Below are 21,547 nucleotides of genomic sequence, written 5' to 3'. Positions count from 1 at the left end.
ACTTCAGTGTAGGGAAGAGGAGTGTCAGTCAGCAGTGGTTATGTCGTGGTGAGTAACAAACAGCTCCAAAACCTCAGTGAGGTTTATATATATTCATTGTGGGTCAACTAGGGGCTCAGCTCATCACCACCACTCTATAATGTGGGCTGACAGGGTGGCCACCATTTCAAACACTGCTGGTTATCAAGCCAGCAGGGAAAGGGCACTCTGGAGGGCACTGCCCTGGCAAATAACCGTTCCAGGATGGAAGTGGCACCCCTCACTTCTTCACACAATTCATTAGCCAACACCAGTCAGAGGCCACACCTCTGAGCCAGGAAGAGTGCCAGGAAGTTCTGTCTAACCTTGTGCTGGAAGAGGTACATTGCAAAATAGCTGGTGAATATTAGAAAAGACAACCACAGGAAGTTCAAACAGAGATATACTTAACCTCTCACTTGTTTTAGAATTCCCTTATTTTCCCTAGATTATAGTTTCTCCACTTTGTTTTTGCACTGTGCTCTGGTAAAATAATTCTCTGATTCCTGTTCTGTCAACTTTCATATACATGGACATTACAGTTAAGACAGTACTAAAGAAAAGCCTCTCTTCAGGTTGCTTTAAACAAGGATTGTTTGTGTCAGTAGCTCAAGAAGAAAAAAGAAATTTGCACATTAATTGTTTGTTCTCACATTCTTCCTTTTATGTACTTCTGGTTTTCCTCACCTTTTTTCCTTCCACCCTTCCATGCTAGTCTCCTGCTCAGTCTTTTTTATTGAAAAAAATTATTCAACCCTTTATTTTTCCTTCTTCTTAGCTATTTGGTCCAATTGGCAAATAATTCTGTGGAATAGCAGAATTCTAAATTTGCTGGTTTCTCAACCCCCCAACTTCAGGTGAATTTGTATCCTGAGATATTTACTGTATCTCAGGAATTACTGACCTCTCTGAACAATGACAAGGTTTTGTTGGATCTTTCTCCCACTTGATAATTGAGAGTCCAGCCTGCTGCAAAGGTCTCTAAGTACACCTGGAAGTCCCCAAGAGATACAGACATAACTCATTTTATTGTGCTTCATTTTTCTTTTTAATGAACTTTGCAGATATTGCATTTTTTGCAAATTGAAGGTTTGTGACAACCCTGCATCAAGCCAGTCTATCAGTGCCATTTTTTTCAACAGCATTTGCTCATTTCATGTCTCTGCATCCCATTTTGGTAGTTCTCAAAATATTTCAAACCTTTTCATTATTATTATGTTTGTTATAGTGACCTATGACCTTTGATGCTATTATTGCAAAAAGATTATGAATGTGAAGGCTCAGATGATGGTTAGCATATTTTAGCAATGAAGTATTTTTTGATTAAGGCATGTATGCTGTTTTTTAGACATAATGGTATTACACACTTAATTACAGTAGGGTGTAAACAAAACTTTTATATGCACTGGGTAACCAATTGATGTCAAATTCATGTGACTCGCTTTATGGCAGTGGTCGAGAACCTAATCCACAATCTCTCCCAGGTATGCCCCTATCTCAATGAACAAGTCCATTACTATGACTGGAATCTTCAGTTTTACTCCCTTCCTACTGTTCACGGCCCACATGCTCAGTCCGGATCCAAGCACCCTGCTGTGTAGTTCTCAATACACCAAACCTGTCCAGCATTCCTGAAGTTGGGTGGAACGCTTAACTAACATTGCATTTTACTCTGTCAGCAGTGGGATGGAAACAGGACTGCTTATAAAGCTGGCAGGTATGTCATAAAACAGATCCAAATGACCAACACCATGGTGCCCTCAGAGGACTGAGCTTGTGCTACCAGGTGAAGCAAGCTATCAAGTCTGGTCCTACAACTCTCAGGATGAGTTCTTTCCCTCAAAATCCTCAATCTCTCCAGCAAACAGATTTCCCAGGGCCAGCTCTGCCCCTCACCAGGCACACTTGAAGTCCAGCCATGAACCTAGGTAGCACCTCTACATTTTAGCCAAGAACCCCACAAAAAAGTATAGCCCAACCAAAAGCTGTAACAAATTCAGAAGCATAGGGCTGTAAAGAATGTCAACGCCCACTGCTGAGAGCCAATGAGGGAAAGCAAACCTAGCCCACAGCAGGTTTGGGCGACGTGGGGAGACTCCAAAGTGAGCACTCACTGACTTCTAGACCCAACGACCACTCAGAAGGCCACGCTTGGGCCGTGGGAGCCCGACAACCCGCGCCTTAAGCTCACCCAGGAGCCAGGGATTGCAGTGAGCTGGCAGGGTATCCTCTTTGCGCCCGCCCAGCCGGCGTCCCGGGATGCCCATGGGCGGGGCCTGAGCATCGCCCCGCCCCCTCCGCCCGCCACTCGGGTCACCTGACCTGCCCGCGGCTCACGTGATCCGTCCCAAGCGCCGCCATTTTGGAGCTCCGGATGAGGAGGGAAAAGCTGGGGGAAAGAGGGAAAAGAGCAGGGAGAGAGGTGGGCGAGGACGAGGGTGAGGGCACGGCCGGGCTCCTGGCCGGCCAAAGGAGGCTCGCGGAAGCAGCAGCCGCCGCCCGACCGCAGGTACCGCGCCCCGGGGCCGCCCCTCCGCCCGCTGTTAGCGCCGCCGCCGACCATGTGCGTCCTCCCCTCAGGCCTCTACCGGCGCCGGCTTCCTCCTCAGCCGGCAGACACCCGCCCGATGCTGGCCACATGCCCCAGTTTCCTTGTCCCTTTTCAGTCCTCTGTGCCGCGCACGGCAAGGCCTGTGGAGACCCCGGGCTTGCCCTGCACCTTGGGGGTTGGGGGGGAACCTGCCGCTGCCCGCGTACTCTCACCAGCCTGGCCCGCAAGCAGGCCCGCCGGGTGTCGCTTCCCTCCCCTTTGCACGTGTGCAACAGCTTAGGCCTTTTGGGATGGAGCGAACGACGGTGTCCTCACCGCGTCTGTTGATTACTTTTCTCAACCCGCATCTCCCAAGCCACTGCTTGGTGTAGGAAAAGCTAGTACACAGACGCCGTTCTGGTGTTCTGCACCTATTTCGAACCTCCTCCCTGAAGTGGTCTCCCCAGAGATCACGGAGATCATTGGGAAAAGCTCCCACCGTGTAAGACCTGGGGGCATCCGTAGTGAATGGTTTGTGTGTGGAAGGCCTGGATGATTAATTAGGCAGAGGCCACCATCCCACCCCGTAGGCGATCTTTTTAGTACTGCAGTGGGCTGTAATTTGCTGCCAGTCTGCATCTCTCCTATCCGGCAATTACTGGATTTATCAGTAATTGAATTTGTTCTTTGAGTTTGTACTTTCTTCAGTACTCTGCTCTGATTCAGTGTATGGGTTGCATTACTGATTAAAAGAGAAAGCCTGGCCCTTCTTTACTTCACTAACTCGTTTAAAATTAATTTCAGGGGAAAGCCAAATACGTGCTTTCTGCCCTGGCAGTAAACTATTTACTTAACCATAATCGATAAAGTTGCATTCTAGGTGAAATGAATACCATTCTTTGATCTTTTAGATTCATTCTAGGTAGTATAAGAAACAGTAGGAAAGAAATGTAGGACCAGGGCAGGAAAGTGCCTTAGAAGATACATAGGTCAGTCCACTGTGTTTTATCTTTCATGATGCCGTTCAGTTGTAGAATTGCTGGAAGTTTGCAGTCACCCTTTAGATTGTAGTTCTGGTTAAGATTAAAATGGCAATATACAATTTATTGTTTCTTATTTATTAGAAAGTGTTATCAGAAAAACCAATAGTATTTTGAGTTAATTAGATAAATTCTGAGCTAAAACATAAAATGCACAATTATTGGAGAAGTTTCCAGAGCTATTTTTTCTAACTGGTGCAAAATCCTGAAATCTGCTTGTTAGGTAAATTATGTAAATTTGCGTCACGTAATGGGTTGCGTGGACATTCCTCTGAATTTCTTTTTGACATGCAATATTGGGCAATTTTTCACTGCCAGAAAAAAAATCATTACTTTGTTTCACCAAGAAAGAGAAATGTTTGATACTATGTACTTTCGTTCTTGGCCACAGCTGGATTTTGAAGATCGATCCAGGGGACTGTATTAATTTCGGGAATTGATTTGAAAGACACAGGCTCTGCCACTTAACAGCCATGTAACCTTGGGTAAGTCACTTAAACTGCACTGAGTGTTTCCTTATTTGTAGAGTTGTGTAACACCCACCTAGCCTGTCCCAAAGACTTAATGAAGCTCAAACATACATGTTTGATACTGCCTAGCTGTAAGAGGCTGTTGCTCTTTTCATTATTTATACTTTATACATTTTTTTGTTCACACTGAGAATTAAGAGGAAAATTGGTGTATTAAGAAAGGATGGATTTAGAATCAGATAGGCTTGGATTCCAGTTCTTAAACTAGCTATTACTTTGCATCTGTGAACCTCAGATTCCTTATCTGCAAATAAAGAGGCCAGTATTACCAGGAATTTCATGAGTAGTACACAGAATCTACACTGGCACGACTCTCTGGTCTGTGAGCACCTCAAGGGCAAGGGTTCCCTCTTACTTATTTTGGTAGTCTCCTGCACATTGCTGGGCACGTTATAGGTGCTCAGTAAATGTTAAATCTGAATATTGGTTAACATTAGTTAGACCTTGTGTCTTAATTGCAGCTGCGAAATTCAAATATTCTCTCAGGCTAGATGCCAGCTAAGAAATTTTATACTATGAAATTCATATACTTTGATATTTGCACTTGGTTTTTTCTTGGTGGGCAATTAATAATTAAGCTAAGGAGATTTTAATTCAAGTAAATTACAGCTGATGTTAGTAAGGTAAATCTATAAATAACGTGTAAGCAGTTTCAAGGTAACTTTTTATAGACAGTTTATAGGACAGGAACATGAAAGTTCATCCAGCACAACTCTTGTTTTACATCTGTAGAATGTAAAATGCTCAGAAACAGTGACTTGCCTAAGGTCACACAGCTGAGGTTCCTCTAGGAGAGGGACCCATGAGCTATGTCCCCTGCCTTCTTTTGGCTGGAGCAAAATGAACATTTTATATTTTACAATTACGATAATACGGAAGAACGAGGAATTGGCCGTTACTTCTATAACACAATTTTTTTCTAATTGGAAAGAACAAATTCTTAGTCTGAAAGAAAAGGTTCTTTATATAACATACTGAACTGTCTTTGTACGTTCACAGAAAATTACGGCCTTTCTCTAGTTCTACCCAAGCCCCCATGAATTGTTCAACTTGATTTTACATATGATAACCATACTGCTATAACTGAAAGGAACTAATTAGATGTACAAATAAACCAAATAGCAAATTGTAAGGAAATAAAGACAACTGAAATAATTTGGCTCTATTTTTGGGAAAGACATTAATTATAAGCTTTTGCCTATGGGAGTCCGTTGTTTAGGGAAGACTTGAGACTCAGTGGAGAAGGCTGTAGAACTTTTCTGGCTTGGGATACAACTTTTGTTGTTGTTGTTTTTGTTTATTTATTTATAACAATTTGATATATTTGGTCGAATGTTATGTCTAAAGATTCCAAACGAGAAAACCCGTGTTTTGCTGATGCCTGTAGTCTTTCCTCATCCTAGTAAACCTTATTGTTCAGCCATACTGATCTTCTCACTAATCCCTAGATAGCATGCTTATTCTCGCTTCTGAAAATCTGATGTTACAGCTGCTTTCTTGTCAGCAAATTCCAAGAAAGCAAAGTGGCACTCTCAGATGAGGATAATTCAGAGAGGATGTATTTACAAAGATACTTATAAAGGTGTAGGATTTGTATAGGCAAACCACGGGGATAATTCTGTCACCTGGAGCTAGCGGCACCAGGAGAAGGGAGAGTCCTGTAGAATAGCCTGCCTGGAGAGAATGGCCTTTTGTTGAGGAACACAGCCACTTCAAGGTGACCTAGAGGGAGGAAACCAGGGAAATGAATGTCTTGATCTCCCTTTGCTGCCTTCTTATCTCCTGTCATGGCTCCCCATTGGCATAACTCAACCAGAGGGCGTGGGAGCCTAATGATATAATCCCTCCTGGGATAGACAGCAGAGTGGAAAAGAGGAGACAGCCCAGAGGGGCAAACGGGTGACGTCCAGCATGCTCTTCTTTTGGAATACAGTGTGCATCTTACCTCTTCAAAAAGCCTTTTCTTCCCTCCCTAGACCAAAATGAGCTCTTCAGTCTCTGTTAGGATTTGGTCATTGGATGTTGCCTTCTGACTATTTCACCTTGTGTACAGCTGGGTTATTTTAAAGGTGTTAATTCTTTTTAACTTCTAAATATGTTAGTCTTATCCATTTAACTTAGTTTTAAACTCTGTGAGTATTATAAATTTAAAAATTTTTCAATTCTTCTTGGTACTTGGCTTGGTGCCTTGTACAAAATGTTTTTTTTAATAAATTTATTTGGGCTTCCCTGGTGGTGCAGTGGTTGAGAGTCCGCCTGCCGATGCAGGGGACACGGGTTCGTGCCCTAGTCCGGGAAGGTCCCACATGCCGCAGAGCGGCTGGGCCTGTGAGCCATGGCCGCTGAGCCTGCGCATCCGGAGCCTGTGCTCCGCAATGGGAGAGGCCACAACAGTGAAAGGATCGCATACCGCAAAAAAAATAATAATAATTAATAAATAAATAAATAAATTTATTTGTTTATTTTTGGCTGCGTTGGTTCTTCGTTGATGCACGGGGGCATTCTCTAGTTGCAGCGAGCGGGGGCTACTCTTCATTGCGGTGCACAGACTTCTCATCGCGGTGACTTCTCTTGTTGTGGAGCATGGGCTCTAGGCACACGAGCTTCAGTAGTTGTGGCATGCAGACTCAGCAGTTGTGGCTCGTGGGCTCTAGAGCACGGGCTCAGTAGCTGTGGCACACGGGCTTAGTTGCTCTGCAGCATGTGGGATCTTCCCGGACCAGGGATCAAACCCATGTCCCCTGCATTGGCAGGCAGATTCTTAACCACTGTGCCACAAGGGAAGTCCTTTAACTTTTTATTTTTAAAAATTTTAAACATTTACACAAGTAGAAAGAATAATATAATGAACTCCTAGATGCTCATGATTCCAGCTAGAAAATTTGCTGTTCTTATTTTATATCCTCAACCTGTTCACTCGCCCCCACTCCCCCTTGGTAATTTTTTTTTTTTTTTTTAGGTTTCATTCACCTTGATCTCTTCTTGGAGGTCATGGATAGTATGCAGATTATCATAATCCAGGTTGTCGGCAATCTTGAGCCACTAGGATTGAATCTGTACTCCTTATTTTTATCTCTTTTATTATTCAAATTTTACTTCACAACATGTAATCCCATATGTATTCAACACACACACACATACACGTACACGCACATTGGTGGCCTAAGTGAAATTTTGGTGAAAAATTTGAGTTGGCCAATATTCAACTTAACTTCCTCTCTGTGTATACTTTATTATGAGCTGTTTATCTAACCTTTTTTAACAAAGCCTTTTGTTTTAATGAGACTTGTGCATCGACTTTGCCATGTGGACCCCAAATGCTTTTTCAGGTGTTTCTTGATGTATTTTATGTTGTCATATCTGTTTTATAGGTGCCATTTCCGTACTTATCCTCAAATGTATGCAGCCTCTAAAATGAGATACTTACATAAATGTTCAGGGAAAATTGGAGCATCTGCTGCAGATTTCCATTAGCTCTTAATGCCTGAGCAGACACAGCTTTAAAATCTGAATGTTTTGTCAGATTCTTTTGTATTAGTCTTTTTCTTGAGATAAGATGAACTCCTCTTCTTCATTTTGCTTTCTTTTTAAGGTACACACTGAAATATCCACGGGGAGCAAATTTGCACTGCTCTGACTCCCTCCTATTATGTCATTAAATAGAAGAAGGATAATGAGTCACCTTTGTAACCCTGTGGGTGTGCAAAGTCTGTTGAGCAAATATTCACTGGTTAACCTCCAGATTATCAGTCAGCCTACGTGGATGTCACATTTCATGGGAAGGAGACCTTCCATCTATAGTAGTGCACCAAATCTTATGTAAGAAATTAAATGTTCAGGGATTCCTATTAGCTATTAAATATTTAAGAAATTTGCATTTAACAATTGAATTGAGAGAAATAAAACCTTAAGTGAATGACCCTAGAGGGAAATCAGTAATCACAAGAAGAGCCAAAGCTTCCCTTGGCCTAAAAATGTGGAATTCTTGGGCAGTAAGGTGACTTATGAAGTCACAAAGGGTTTTTCTAAAGAAACAAATTGTTTCCCCCACTGGTCCCTTCTTTAGTAACTTAAGGTTGAGTGTAGAGATTTAAAAACATTTCTGTTCTTCCTACTTGAGAAAGGTATAAAGGAGCTAGTCTTTTGAGGTAATGCCCTCAGGTTGTTTAGGGGAGACAGTGGCTAAAGGGCCACTGGCCTTGGGGAGCTGGCATAGCCGTCATTGTTGTAATGGCTGTGGAATGCATTCCCTGCTGGGAGTGCAGCTACTAGTGGAAGAGAAAAAAGCTGATCGCACAGAGCAGGGTATCAGGACAGAGGGAAGAAGTAGTACTAAAGAAGCTGAGAGTAAAATGTTTACCTTTTTGCATGACGTGGATCTGGGTATAGAAAAGTTAGTGTGCCACAAAGAGTAGAAAATAAGAGAGGAAAATCCATAACTGCTGTCAGTTGATGTGGGAGAACTGGGCCTGCAGCTGGTCAGAGCACTGGTGAGGTCTTGCAGGAGTTTAGGTATGATCTTGGCAGTGGCTAAAGGGCCCCTATATGTTGATTCAGCCGTTTGAGGGAAGAGGAGCCAGGATTCGCCTCCTGAAGAGAATTCAGAGCCTGTGACTGAGGTTTAAGAACAGTACGATCTTTGGTCTGTAGCTAGTGCCACTAGAAATTTAGCTGGCATTTATTGAATGTTGTGAGTAAGATTCCAGAATGCACCTAAAATGTGGAAAAACAAAACTTGTTGCTGGAAAAAAGTCTGAACTTAAAAATGTGATCCAGGTCAACAAATTAATCTCACTTTAAGCCAAAGGAAATGTTTGAAATGAAAGTAGTGCCAGGAAATAGAGTGTTCAAGATTTAGGCTGAAAGATAAGCATTTTATGTTAATGACTTCCTCGGCCATAACACATTACTACAACCTACAGATAACCTGTACGAAATGACTTTTTTAAGGCCTCTGTGCTTTTTTAGACCTATAACACGACTAGGATATCAATTTTTTCCTTCTCCGATACCCCTTTCCCTTTCAGAAAAAAAAAATGTATGTGTGTATGAGTAATAGTTGACCACTAATATGACCTCTAGAAAAAACCACAGCATAGTTTGTGGTTTATCTTCAGGAAAATAAATCAAAGGAAGTAAAAGAAGGAACTGGATCATTGCTTTTATTTAGTTTCATTTGCATAATACTTCTCAAAATACACTGTTCCCTTTACGATAGGTTACATGCCCATATTTTCACAATTCCAAAGATCTAGGGAGAAAAAACAAACAAACATGCTTTTAGTAATAAAACCACAATTATATTTGGTGCAAGAAGTTGGCTCCCAAGAATTGTATCAGTCATGTGTTGGCTTTACAGAATAGAATTTCATAATAACTTGAGGTGATTCCACATGCCCTGGGAATGGCTGTATTCCTTTGATAATGGAATAGCAGTCTTTTTTTTTTTTTTTTTTCCTGGCATTGTGCAAAAGAGAAGGAGTACTGATTAGGTCCAGCTAGATGTCTAGGGGAAAGAAAGTGGAGAAAAAAGGAGATGTAGATTGTTAAAAGTCATTTCCAAAGAAAGAAATGAAGGATGGAAACACCTCAATCATCAGTCTTGATAGGGGACAACATTCCAAAGAAAAATTGTAAGCAATTTAAGTCTCTGTTGAGGATAGCCAGGTGTATTGATATGGAACTCCCAGGTTAGAAAATACTTAGATTAGCTTAAATTTAAGAGTAGTTTAGATTTCCTGAATTATATGCCTGTAATGATACTGTAACCTGGTGATTCTTTCTGTCATATATTCTCCTTTTTAGATATGGAAGAAAGCAGCAGTGTCGCCATGTTGGTGCCAGGTATCGGGAAACAGGAAGCTATGTTGACTGCCAAAACTGTCATCAGTTCATCACTGGAAGTTGATGAAAAAAGAAAAGCTAAAACAGATCCATTAATCCATGTTATTCAGAAGTTAAGCAAGATAGTGGAACATGAAAAGTCACAAAAATGTCTTTTAATTGGCAAAAAACGGTCACGTTCAAGTGCTGCAACACACTCTCTTGAAAGTCAAGAATCTTGTGAGATTCCAGCTAAAGTAACCCAGTCACCTGCTGCTGATAATAGAAGGGCTGAGATGTCACAAATACATTTTACCCCTGACTCTCTTGCCCAGAACGATGGGAAGGCTATGTCTTACCAGTGTAGCCTTTGTAAGTTTCTGTCATCATCTTTTTCTGTGTTAAAAGATCATATCAAGCAGCACGGTCAGCAGAATGAAGTGATACTAATGTGCGCAGAGTGCCATATTACATCTAAAAGCCAAGAGGAACTTGAAGCTCATGTGGTAAATGACCATGAAAACGATGCCAACAGTCACACTCAATCCAAAGCCCAGCAATGCGTAAGCCCCACCAACTCTTTGTGTCAGAGAACCTCAGGAAGAAATAATGAAACCATTCCTGACATCCCAGTCAGTGTGGACAGCCCACAGACTCATACCATCCAAACGGCATCTGTGGCAGAAATGGGTAGGAGGAAGTGGTATGCCTATGAACAGTATGGCATGTATCGATGCTTGTTTTGTAGTTACACTTGTGGCCAGCAGAGAATGTTGAAAACACATGCTTGGAAACATGCTGGGGAGGTTGATTGCTCCTATCCAATATTTGAAAATGAAAATGAGCCCCTAGGCTTGCTGGATTCTTCAGTGGCCGCTGCACCTGGTGGGGTCCACGCAGTAGTCATTGCAATTGGAGACAATGAACTGAGTATCCACAACGGGCCGACAGTACAAGTGCAGATTTGCAGCTCAGAGTCATTATCATCTTCGTCTCCTTTAGAACAGAGTGTGGAAGGGGGTGTTCATCTAAGTCAGTCAGTTACCCTTGACCCTAATGAGGAAGAAATGCTGGAGGTGATTTCGGACGCAGAGGAGAACCTGGTTGCTGATAGCCTACTTTCATCAGCACAGAAAATCATTAGCAGTAGCCCAAATAAAAAAGGTCATGTTAATGTGATAGTGGAGCGTCTGCCAAGTGCTGAAGAGACTCTTTCGCAGAAACATTTCCTCATGAATGCTGAAATTGAAGAGGGGAAAACCTTGAGCCAGACAGAAGCCAAGATTGGATGTGAAGGAAGAGATGAAGTCTATCATGCTGATAAATGCACTGTCGATATTGGGGGGCTGATCATAGGCTGGAGCAATACAGAGAAGAAAGACAGTGAGTTAATAAATAAAGGACTGACTACTGATGAGAATGCCCCACCAGGCCGAAGAAGGACAAATTCTGAGTCTCTCAGACTACACTCATTAGCTGCAGAAGCCCTGGTCACCATGCCTATAAGAGCTGCAGAGCTAACACGAGCCAACCTTGGGCACTACGGGAATATAAAGCTTTTAGATCCAGACACTGGACAAAGGCAAGTAGATGGTACATTGGCAACGTATTCTAAAATGATGTCACCACTTAAAAGCTCTTCGGAGGGATTGACTAGTTTCAACCAAAGCAACTCTACCTTAGTAGCACTCCCAGAGGGTAGGCAGGAATTGTCAGATGGGCAAGTTAAGACAGGCATCAGCATGTCCTTACTCACCGTGATTGAAAAATTAAGGGAAAGGACAGACCAAAACGCTTCCGATGATGACATTTTGAAAGAATTGCAGGATAATGCCCAGTGCCAACCCAGCAGTGATACAAGTTTGTCAGGAAGCAATGTCGTGGAGTATATCCCAAACGCTGACCGGCCCTACCGCTGCCGCCTGTGTCACTACGCCAGCGGTAACAAGGGCTACATCAAGCAGCACCTGCGAGTCCATCGACAGAGACAGCCCTATCAGTGTCCTATCTGTGAGCACATAGCTGACAACAGCAAAGACCTGGAGAGCCATATGATCAACCACTGTAAAACAAGAATATACCAGTGCAAGCAGTGTGAAGAATCCTTCCATTATAAGGTAAGCATTGGTTCATGAAATCATTCGGAGAACCTTAGAATTTTAGAGCATGGAGGGAGCTTTGTAGATACAGTCCACCCACCTCATTTTATAGGTAAGGAAACTGAGCCCCAGAAAAGTTTGGTAATCTGCCCATGGGATCCCAACTAATTAATATTAAAGTTGGGACTGAAGTCTGGGTCGTCTGGTGTAGGACTTTTTCCCCCTGCCTGCCGCCTCCTTAACAGGCCCTGTGTTTATTGGTTTAGTGTTTCCAAGTGTATATCTTTCTTAAAGTGTGTTGATTTTAAAGTGCAAGGGAATTACAAGGGATGTACAGTGGAGGAATATTGTACACTCATTTGACTTACACAAATTTAACCCTATGTGATCGATGCAAAAAAATACCTATTTTTCATCTTACGTGGCCCCAAAATGCAAGTCATTCACTTCAGCTGCTACACAACCAACCAACAGTGATTTATATCCTTGCACAAGCAAAAATGGACTGTATGGGACTTAATGAAAGACAACACAGTGGAAATAGAGCCATGTATGTTATATTTTATGGGAAGTTTACAGTACCTTCAAGTACCATGATTTTCATTTTAAGTGCTACCTAAAACCAGCAACCAGTATGAAAATACTGTTTTTGTAAAGGCAACTTGTGTTCATTGAATCATTGGTTTAGAACTTTTCTTCAATATGCCAGTTGACTGTTTGCAGGGGAAAAAAGTGTATTGTAAAGGGCTAACTGGGATGTCGACTTCTTTCTCAGATTAGCCAGAGTTGGGGTCCAGCTGGTAGTAAACAGGTAAGCAGGAATTAAAAAGCCTTTGAGTCTGAGATTCACTGCCTCTTGGATTGCTCTCATGAAATTCTGAAATGGCCTCTGGCCACTGGACAAGTAGCCGTTCAAATGGGCTGCAAAGGCAAGTTCCAGGAGCTGCTTTTGCTGCTGCACTCTTTTTTTTTTTTTTTTTGCAGTACGCGGGCCTCTCACTGTTGTGGCCTCTCCCGTTGTGGAGCACAGGCTCCAGACACGCAGGCTCAGCGGCTATGGCTCACGGGCCCAGCCGCCCTGCGGCATGTGGGATCTTCCTGGACTGGGGCAGGCGGACTCTCAACCACTGCACCACCAGGGAAGCCCGCTGCTGCACTCTTGATTCATGGGGGTGGGCGTAAGGGGGAAGATGTCCTTGGAGTCGCAGTTCCAACTAAGTCTCTTACAAATTTCGTTGATATTTAAAGGCAGAAATCAGCTGAAGTGCAGAAGTTAACTGATTGGATTTATTTTTGTGAAAGTACTGAGTTATTCTGAACACTCTGCTCTTTCCTCTAGGCTCACCAGTGTTTCAGGAAGCATACACATGCCATGCATAAGCACTCCCTAAGACAGTGGTGGCTTCCTTTCAGAGAATGTGAAAAGAGGAACTGCCTTTTTGATAAGATTGTGTTTTCCTTAGTGTATTTCTTTCCATAAGCTGTCAAATGTTTCAAGTAATCTTTTAACACGTTCGATTTTTAAATATTGGTAGCGTGTTCTAGGTACTAGGCGACGAAAGCAGTTAACTCCTTCTACAGCCTCCTAGTAACTGTGTAAATATGTTTATTAAAAATTAAATATTAATTTCTCTCAATTTTTTAGAGTCAACTGAGGAACCATGAGAGAGAGCAACACAGTCTTCCAGATACCTTGTCAATAGCAACTTCTAATGAGTCAAGAATTTCCAGTGATAAAACTGATGGAAAATGTGTTCAGGAAGGTATCTGCATTTTTTTGTATAGACGATATTGATTAGCACATGAAGTAAAAAATGCCCTTCGTTGTCATGTGGGTTATTTTCAGGACTAAAGCTCCATCTATATGCCTCTATTTTTAAACTGTGTGAGTGAATTTTATCTCTGAGTACTAAATGAAGTACTGTATTAGTAAGTACTCAGCCTCAACTGTATAGGTAGATATACTCTGCAATGTATGCTGTCCTATAAGAGCCAAGTACAGCAGAAACCCTGAGATGACATGCCAGCAAGCCAGGGAAGCTGCAGCACAGAAAGAAAGCCTCCTTTCCTTTCTCAGTACCAGCTGACCCACTGAGAACGTAGCTTTTGCAGATGGTAGGCCCCCACCTCAATCTTTAACTGAGGCTTCCTGCTGTGATCTTATTCTTATCCAAGTGTAACTGCCAGATTTCATCTGCATTATTTAAAAAAACAACACAGGCTGTTTTTATGTACTGGTTAGGTATCAGTCAGCCGAGTTTCTGCTAATAGGAATATTAGAATCAAAAGATTTAATTAGAGTTCCATGAAAAGGCGGATGCCACATCCGGAGAATTAAAGTGTAATAAGCTGTGCTTCCTTGCATCATCTCACTTAAATTGATATACTTTAAATGTCTCAAGTGTAGTACATAGTGTTTATGGGAAGTAAAATATACTGGAGTGACTTTCCTTTTTAGATTTCCTAAGAATTAAAGTTAGGAACAACTGCAGAGTAAAGTGTTTTACCATAATGTTTCATTAAACTGACCCCAGAAAGCAAAACTGGTTCTAGAATGTTTCTGAAAGAACTAATTTTGATACCGCTGCAGCACCAAAATTCCCTTGTCAAACAGATGTCATCCCTGTAAAACTATCCAAAACAAAAGGAGTTTATGACATAGCATCTGTTCCTGCCATAGATGGCTGAGCTAAAACTGTTTTGTTTCCTTTTTACAAAATAGCCCTAAATGCCTCCTTTTATTTTAATTCATTATGTTTCCATATCCCCTTTAAAGGAGACATTAAAACATTTGATATCTTTGGGCCATAAATCCCTAATGAAGGAATAAAGTAAGTACTACTCACTCAGTGGCCCCAACTGTGGTTACTACCAGTGGTAGAATATGTCTTTTCTAGCACCATCTCTAAAAACAATAATTTTAAACTGGCCAAATGGGTTAACAAATTAAAATGCACAATTTGAATTAAAAATATTGAAATGTCAGCTCAAAATTAAAATAACCAATTTGAGCTTCATGGCATTAGCGTCTATCCACCACATTCCATTTTGCAGCCTCTCTTCTTTGTGGCACATGCTCTGTTTCTTAGGGCTACACGTATGGATTTTAAGTTGCTTGCCATGCCTCTCCTCCCCACCCCCACACCTCCACTTGGCTCTATTTGCTGTTCTCTATCGTGGTAGTGTAACAATTCAGACGGCTGATAACCTCCAGCATACTTACATCTATACTGATACTTTATTGATTCGGTATTAGATTTCTCAAAATCTAGTTTTCAGGCCAAAGAACAAGTTTCTAGCCTACAAAGAAGATAAAAATAATTCATGTTTATCAAAACTTTTTTAACCCTTTAATAAACTAATTAAACAAGAGGGGAGATGCATGCTTCTGTGGCTTCCAGTCTTCATCCATCACAATAGCACTGATAACTTGTGGCACGTTTTTGACTTAGAGATCCAATGTAATAGTACCTCAGACATTTGCTCTGCCAGAAGGCGTGGAGTGCCCATCTTGAGCTGGATACTGTGCTAGGTGCTTGGAGTGCGGTGGAGGTGTCACTGCCTTCGAGGTACCCAGCCCAGTGAGGAACCCAAAACTGTACTGACAGGTATGTCAGCAAACACCACAGGTGCTCTGAGAGCTCTGGGCAAAGCACTTTCATATGATGTTTCTTCATGAAATTTAATTAAATTGTTCTTTATTGTAAATCTGTAATTTGCCAAGTCCTGGGGATTCTGTGTAAGCAAAACAGGCAGATCCCTACCCTCAGAGAGTCTCCAGCTAGTGATGGGTCAGACTTGACCCAGACATGCAGGTAACGTACAGACTGCGGTGAAGGAGGAGTACAACATGCTCCTGGGCTTACCAAACCATGCTGGGAGGTTCCAGTATTTCCATTTTGTAGATGAATAAACTGAGTCCTTAAGAGGTGAAATAATTTGCCCATGATCACATTGGTACTAAGTGGCAGAGCAGAGACTAAGCCCAAGTTTTTGAAATTTAAATCCAATATTCTTTCCATTGGAAACAGTTGCTTGAAGTAGCACAGGCTCTCATTCTGTGCTATATTAAGTTTTTCCATCTGTCATTTTTATTAGTTGTCATTGATCTGTAATATTTCTCACACAAAACCATTATCCAATATTTCACACTTCATTTTTTCAGAGTTTGTTTTTTTTTTAACTGTATCTGGAGCAGTGCCACTTATCAAGTCCAAGTTTTTAACCTACCAATTAAGAGCAATACTTAGATTATAATTATGATTAGTGTGTGTATTAATGTTACAGATTTATACCAGGAAATCAGGACATTTTGTTCTGCCTGGCAAAAATAGTTACTAGCAAAAGAAATCTTAATTTTAGAAAGCTTAAATTTAACCTAAGGATTTTCTTTGTTTTGCTAAAATTTCCATGTGGGTTTTCTTTTGTATCACCACTTTTACTTTTATGCAGTGTGTGCTGTGTTCTACCTAAGCTTTCTTCCTGTCGTGTCTTGTTCTTCAGCTTCTATGCTTGCTTTGTTTCTGAATATAAAGCAGTCAGGCTATGAATAGGCTGTGGACTTTGTGGTGACAGAAGCGTAAATAAATCACTGAGTATCTTCAGGAACAGTTTCCTATGACCAACTCATTCTGCTTGTATTGCCTCAAGCTTACCCTGATTTGAATTCCCCAGCCCTGTTGTTGCAGAGTGAGTTTAGTGACAAGGCCTGTTCCCATGGATCCATGTTTCCTGGATTTCGGAGAGCTGCACATTCATGTTAGTCCTTGTAAGCTGTCAGTTTACTAGGTATAATTATACTACATTAAATAGCACTTAATACTTTGCCATTGCTTTCCCTTCTGTTGTTGCTTTGATAGCTGACAGTTATAAACAAAGGAAACCTACAGAGTGAAAAAGCTTTGGGCTTTTTATATTGAGTTTGTTAGATATGCTTTGTAGCCATACTTTATAATGTTGTATTATAGTATTACAGCTTGTTGGCAAATCAATGTTTCCTTAAGACAATATATCCAATATTGATTAGACTAACACCTTTCAAATTAACAGTGTATCTCTGGTTAATTCACCTGTTACACAATCAGCAGGGCAGCTGGCATCAGGTTCATTATATTTTAGAATTTTGTACAAGGTTATGTAGAAGCTAACCCAATGTATCTATGTTTACAGATCAGATGATATTCACTTTATATCCACTGATAGTGCAGATGTAGGAGAACCTGTAAAGCTACATTCAAACTTGTTAACTTTATTAAACAGTGAGAAAGCCTTCATTGAAATGTTAGTACTGTGTGGTATACATACTCATTTACAGTGGAATGTAAATGCTGTCATTTTAATCTAATCAAAGCACGTCACTAAAACTGTGAAATACTTTGTCCAGGGAATAAGTCGTCGGTCCAGAAACAGTATAGATGTGATGTATGCGATTATACAAGTACAACGTACGTTGGTGTCAGAAACCACAGACGAATCCATAATTCTGATAAGCCTTATAGGTAAGTGTGATGATCCTAGAGTTTTAATACTTGTGTTACAATACTCTATATTAAAGAAAAAAGTAGAAGTAATTAAAAATTCATAGCAGTTGTTTAAACATAGGTTAAGCACGAAGAAACTTTCACTTCCTGGTTTCATGAGTATTGCTTACTTTGTTAAAGAATATGAATTTTAAGCTTGAGTCTTAGGATGATAGGCTTTTTTTGTTTTTTTTTTTTTTGCGGTACGCGGGCCTCTCACTGTTGCGGCCTCTCGTTGCGGAGCACAGGCTCCAGATGCGCAGGCTCAGCAGCCATGGCTCACGGGCCCCGCCGCTCCACGGCCTGTGGGATCTTCCCGGACCGGGGCACGAACCCGTGTCCCTTGCATCGGCAGGCAGACTCTCAACCACTGCGCCACCAGGGAAGCCCTAGGCTTATTTTTGACTAGATTTTGTCTAGTTGCAATATAAGAAGATGTCTATATCCGTCAGTTTCATGTGGGTATAAACTCATAGCAGTTTTCAGTGCTTAGAGTACATTTCAATAATTTGGCAGTTAAGTACTCAATATTCCAGCAAAAGATTCTTAAAACTTAAAAGTAATAAAATTCCCTATGAAAGATTCTGTTTTTGAAAATAAATCTATCGTGTAGAGTAAGGTCATTTAATTTAATTTTGTCACTTGATTTTTTACAAAAGCCAATTCTAATACGTATTCAGAAAATATAGGCATTCTCAGTTGATCAAGATAGGCTGATAAATAGAAATAATTACTTCTTAAATAAACTTTGCCCCTTGAGAATAAACTGCTTGTTGTTTAAGTATAGTAAAGATGCAGATATTTTTGCATAGTTTGTCCAGCTGTCACAGAGCAATTTGTTCTACTTGCAGCTGTGAGGGAACATCAAGCTTCCACTCAGAGTTAAGCCAGTCACCATAACCAATAGTGAGTGCTAGGCAGTGGCATGAGCTCTTTTAACCCCTTAACAAAACTTGATTCGTGTTTTAACACTCTCCCCAGGTTTTATAGGTATGACACAGGTCACTGTGGGAAAGTTACTGTATTAATATGTAAATGAAAACCTGACAGACTATGCCTTAAAATGCCATTGTTTGATCCCATAGTGTGGCTCTCTCTCTATATATATGTATACGGTTTTAAATATTTAATACACACTTAATTCGCTAACCAGCAGACTTATTTATAATCACTTTGCAGGCAGTGTATCTCTTTGCAAAAAGTTTTGTAGCTCCATGGAAGCTGTTTGATGTTGTGTCATTGTCTCTATTTTTATTTCAAATATTTTTAAAACTGGGATTGCTAAGAAAGATTTTTCCCCTATTATTAAGGCCATTAACCATTATTAACAATAGCTCAATGCCATACATTGTAGATGAAGCATGCTAGGTAGTATTTAACATGTATCATTTACACTAGGAAATATTTAGGAGAGCGTGATGGAAATGGAGGACACTAGTTCATCTGATATGAGGAGAAAGCCTTGTCTTTATATTTCAGGTGTCTGTTCTTAAATTTAATGACATACCATGTAATCCAGGCAAGAATAAGATAACATTCTCTGGGTCTAGAACTAGACTGTTCGTTGAAATTCACTGAGAAATATTTATTGAGCAAATATTATGTTCCAGGGGCTGTGTTAGACTCTTAGACTGTTGTCACAATAAAAAGGTATCATCCCATCCTGATGGTGGCCCAGATTTCACAGAGGACAAAAAGGAAAAAAAAGGTATCATCCCTGCCATCTTGAAGCTTTAGGCAATGAACAAGTAAACTCTCAAATATACAATTATGATAGATTTATGAAGGAGGTTAATGATTGATTCTGGTTCTGTAGAAGAGAGTTTCACATCCACCTGAATAGATTAGTCTTAAGCTAAAAGACTCATTTTGATAGCTTTTGCTATTTTAGGGATTATGTTTTCTCATGTTCTTAAAATACTCACACTCATAGGATTGGTTGCAAGTTGTCCTAGGGACTTCCTTCCAATGGGCAACATCCTGTGAGAATCTTCTTCCTGTTACATCAGAGAAGTCTCAGTATGTTATTTTCCAGATTTGTTCACACTGTCTCACTGGATTTGGCCTGAGTGCCTTAGAAAAAATGTTGTCATACCAACCCCTCCATGTAATTATTACCTTTCACGTAAGACTTATTTTCCAACTTTCGAATCTTGTGACTCTTCTTTTAACCTTCTTTAAATACTTTAAATACTTATCCTTCTTTGTCTTCGTGGGATTTGCCGTCTACAGAGCATTATGGATTAACATGTTCTATTCCAGTATGTTTCTGGGACTTTCTCTTCATTGTCACATACTGTTTGCCTTAAGCTTAGCTAGGAAGCACAGCCTTCTTGATATCTAATTTAATCACAGTAGTTTTTCTGGCTTATTTCATTTGTGCTTCACTCAGTTCTGCTGCCTAGTACACTTATGGTCAGAGTTGAGACTTGTTTTCTCAGGGTGCCTACCCTGTGCATTTCTCATTCCCTACTTTTTGTAAAGAAACGTGCTCACAAGTAGCAGTGATAAATTTCTTACAGAGTGAGAGTGCATCGCTACACCACATGTAGTCTTTGCATGAGGGCAGAACAGGTTGATTGTGTGTGTTTAATGTGCCTGTTATGTGCCTGTTTCTGCAGTGTTGATAACTATTCTTTTCTCTTGCCTTTGCTTTTATGTTGCCATACTGGTCCTTCACTGAGCCCATTCGTGTGATCTGGGCAGTATAGCTTCATGTATCAGAGCCCTGGCTCTGGGAGCACATAGTCCTGGGACTGAATCTGAGCTCTCTGACTTATGGCATTTGTCCCCTTGGGCAAACTATCTCACTTCTCTATGCTTGGCCTTGTCATTTCTAAAATGAGGATAATTAAGACATCTGCTTTACAGGACTGTTGTAAGGACTAAATTAAATACCATATGTAAGATCCTGGCACATCATAAGCACCCCATAAATGGTAGCTGTCTAATAGTTATTGGGCCCAGTTTTTATCCTTACCCCTTCTCACTGATTCATTGTCTAACCATACACACAAAAAAACGTTGACCTCTCATCATTTGGGAAACAGAGTAATTCTGTTCGTGGACAGGAAGCTTATTAGTTTTTTTTTTGTTTGTTTGTTTTAACAAGAGAGATGCTGTACCCAGGCAGAAATACTGTCACAGCTGAGGTCCCCATGCTGTGTTAACTGCCTTGGAGGCGACTCTGTCTTGGGGAGCACTCGTGCTCTAGTCTCAGCCTGGACCATACACCACCTCTGCCCAACCGGGTGACCCTGGGGATGTTATTCTAAGCTAACCCTCCTTTCCCATATGAACCTGGTGAGAATATTGCTCAGCTCATAAATTTTGGGGAGGATTGAATGAGATTATATGTATTAAGCACCGATCATGTTACTTGGAGCATTGAAGGGCCTGGTTCCTTTCTTCTGCTCATCAAGTCATGAGGTCATCTCAGAAACCCTGTCCTCATTGCAGAAGGAAGAGAGCTGTTTTTCATTCCCATGTTAGGACAGGGAAAGATGAAAAAAGCATCATCCCATCCCAGTCCTACCAAATGCAGCAGACTTTGTTTTTCAGTGCTTTATTAAGGAACATTCTGAGTAAACCACATACCAGTTATTGTTATACTTGATATTTATAACACTGACCCCAAAAGTTACTAAAAGGTCCATTCAGAATTTTCAGGTATTGGATTGTCTTCAGTTTAGTTTAATATTGCAGTACTAGAGTTCCCCCTGCTTTCCTTCCCCCAATACCACCTTTGTGAATGACTGGCTAGAGATGGAGATGGGACAACAAAACGTCTTCCTCAGGTTCCCAAGTTTCCTCCTGACTATGTGGCATTGAACCCATTTTCCCTTAGAAACATAACTGTATTGGTACTTAGGTTCCAAAACTACATGGCAAGGCGGAGGGTAGGAGGGACAACATGGCAGAGGGAAGTACATGGTCTTTGGACTGAAGTACTCAGTACACTCCCTGGCACATAGTAGGTACTCAGTAA

At 41.0% G+C, this 21,547-nt stretch overlaps 1 protein-coding gene across 3 annotated transcripts in view; it reads left to right on the top strand.

Annotated features, from left to right (window-relative positions):
• The first annotated feature begins 2,375 nt into the window (after positions 1–2,375).
• The window catches only part of ZNF507 (zinc finger protein 507), a 47,972-nt gene continuing 28,800 nt past the window's right edge, over positions 2,376–21,547 (top strand). For all 3 annotated transcript variants that reach the window (XM_060289271.2, XM_060289270.2, XM_030874501.2), the window contains exons 1-5: positions 2,376–2,527; positions 3,980–4,073; positions 9,924–12,058; positions 13,686–13,803; positions 17,424–17,538. In XM_060289271.2, coding sequence (XP_060145254.1) covers positions 9,926–12,058; positions 13,686–13,803; positions 17,424–17,538 — 2,366 coding nt within the window. In that variant the 5' untranslated portion in view covers positions 2,376–2,527; positions 3,980–4,073; positions 9,924–9,925. The remainder of the gene's footprint in view (positions 2,528–3,979; positions 4,074–9,923; positions 12,059–13,685; positions 13,804–17,423; positions 17,539–21,547) is intronic.

This window comes from Globicephala melas, chromosome 19 (assembly GCF_963455315.2).
Source record: "Globicephala melas chromosome 19, mGloMel1.2, whole genome shotgun sequence".
NCBI classification, from domain to species: domain Eukaryota; kingdom Metazoa; phylum Chordata; class Mammalia; order Artiodactyla; family Delphinidae; genus Globicephala; species Globicephala melas.
The sequence above is the reverse complement of the archived record's forward strand: the minus strand, read 5'-3'. Positions and strand labels throughout refer to the sequence as shown.